At 45.5% G+C, this 1,070-nt stretch overlaps 1 protein-coding gene across 1 annotated transcript; it reads left to right on the top strand.

Moving 5' to 3' along the window:
* Nucleotides 1-311: 311 nt before the first annotated feature.
* LOC113004940 lies at nt 312-811 on the top strand (the record flags this gene model as incomplete). The annotated part of the gene is made up of 1 exon (XM_026139654.2): nt 312-811. A coding segment is annotated over exon 1 (500 nt), but the record flags the coding sequence as incomplete, so codon positions are not given.
* Nucleotides 812-1,070: the final 259 nt, after the last annotated feature.

Below are 1,070 nucleotides of genomic sequence, written 5' to 3'. Positions count from 1 at the left end.
CCCCCCTATCTACTCACATAAATAAATAACGGTTATTACTATCTACATAAATAGATAACGGTTATCACTGTTTATGTAAACAGATAAGGGTAAGTCCCGCCGCACCTACATTTTCCCCGCGCACCTCACCCCCCCTCGTTGCTCCGTAGTTAGAACCGGCATAGTCATACTACTATTGTTTGACGGGCAATTCGGCGTTGGAACCCTTGCTCCAGTTGTTTAAGATTCAATGGCGCATGCCACATGTGTCATTAAGCGAGATAAATAAACTTTCGATGCTCCGCACATTGGAGAGCGGACGTTACCTGAGCATGGCTTTTCGCTCGTGGGATTTGTACGAGTATCTGCTTTTGCAACGCACGACCAAACATTCGTGGCCAATCAAGACCGCTACTCAGCTCGAGAAGCCGCGATACGTCATCTTCGCTCTGCAAATCTGTCGAAAAAATATCATGGCTGAGGACCCGAGTCGATTCGATCATTGCAATTTGACTAATGTGAAACTCTATCTGAACTCTGAGTGTTATTCGAGAGAGGATATGAATTTGGATTTTGGTAAAAACAGATGGGCTATTCTGTACGACATGTACACGCGTTTCTGCAGAGCCTACCTCGGATACGAGAATCTCCAGCCAAGTCTCTCCATTACGGAGTTTCTATACAACGGTCCATTCACCGTGATCGACTGCTGTCGACAAAGCGAATCGATTAAAAGCGCAACCATCGACGTGCGATTCGAATTCGAGACTAATACTAACGTGCCGGAAAATAGTAGCGCCTATTGCCTTATAATACACGATCTCGTGATTCAGTATAACCCGTTGACAAACATTGTGCCCAAAATCACCTAATTCTGCGCATATATATATTATACGATACATCGACGTGGACCACAGTCTTCGTTTCGACCGCGACATGTCCGTGCCGACGTTCGTGGATCTGCAAGGTTTCCCCTTTGGACGATTAAGTGGTTTCATCGTAAAAGAATTTGCGGCGTTAAGAGGAGGAAACGTTCTCGCGCATTATATTTTTGACAGTCCCCAGCCATGGGATTGGTTGATGAAATCCGA

This window comes from Solenopsis invicta, unplaced genomic scaffold (genome assembly GCF_016802725.1).
Source record: "Solenopsis invicta isolate M01_SB unplaced genomic scaffold, UNIL_Sinv_3.0 scaffold_253, whole genome shotgun sequence".
Lineage (NCBI taxonomy): Eukaryota > Metazoa > Arthropoda > Insecta > Hymenoptera > Formicidae > Solenopsis > Solenopsis invicta.
The sequence above is the reverse complement of the archived record's forward strand: the minus strand, read 5'-3'. Positions and strand labels throughout refer to the sequence as shown.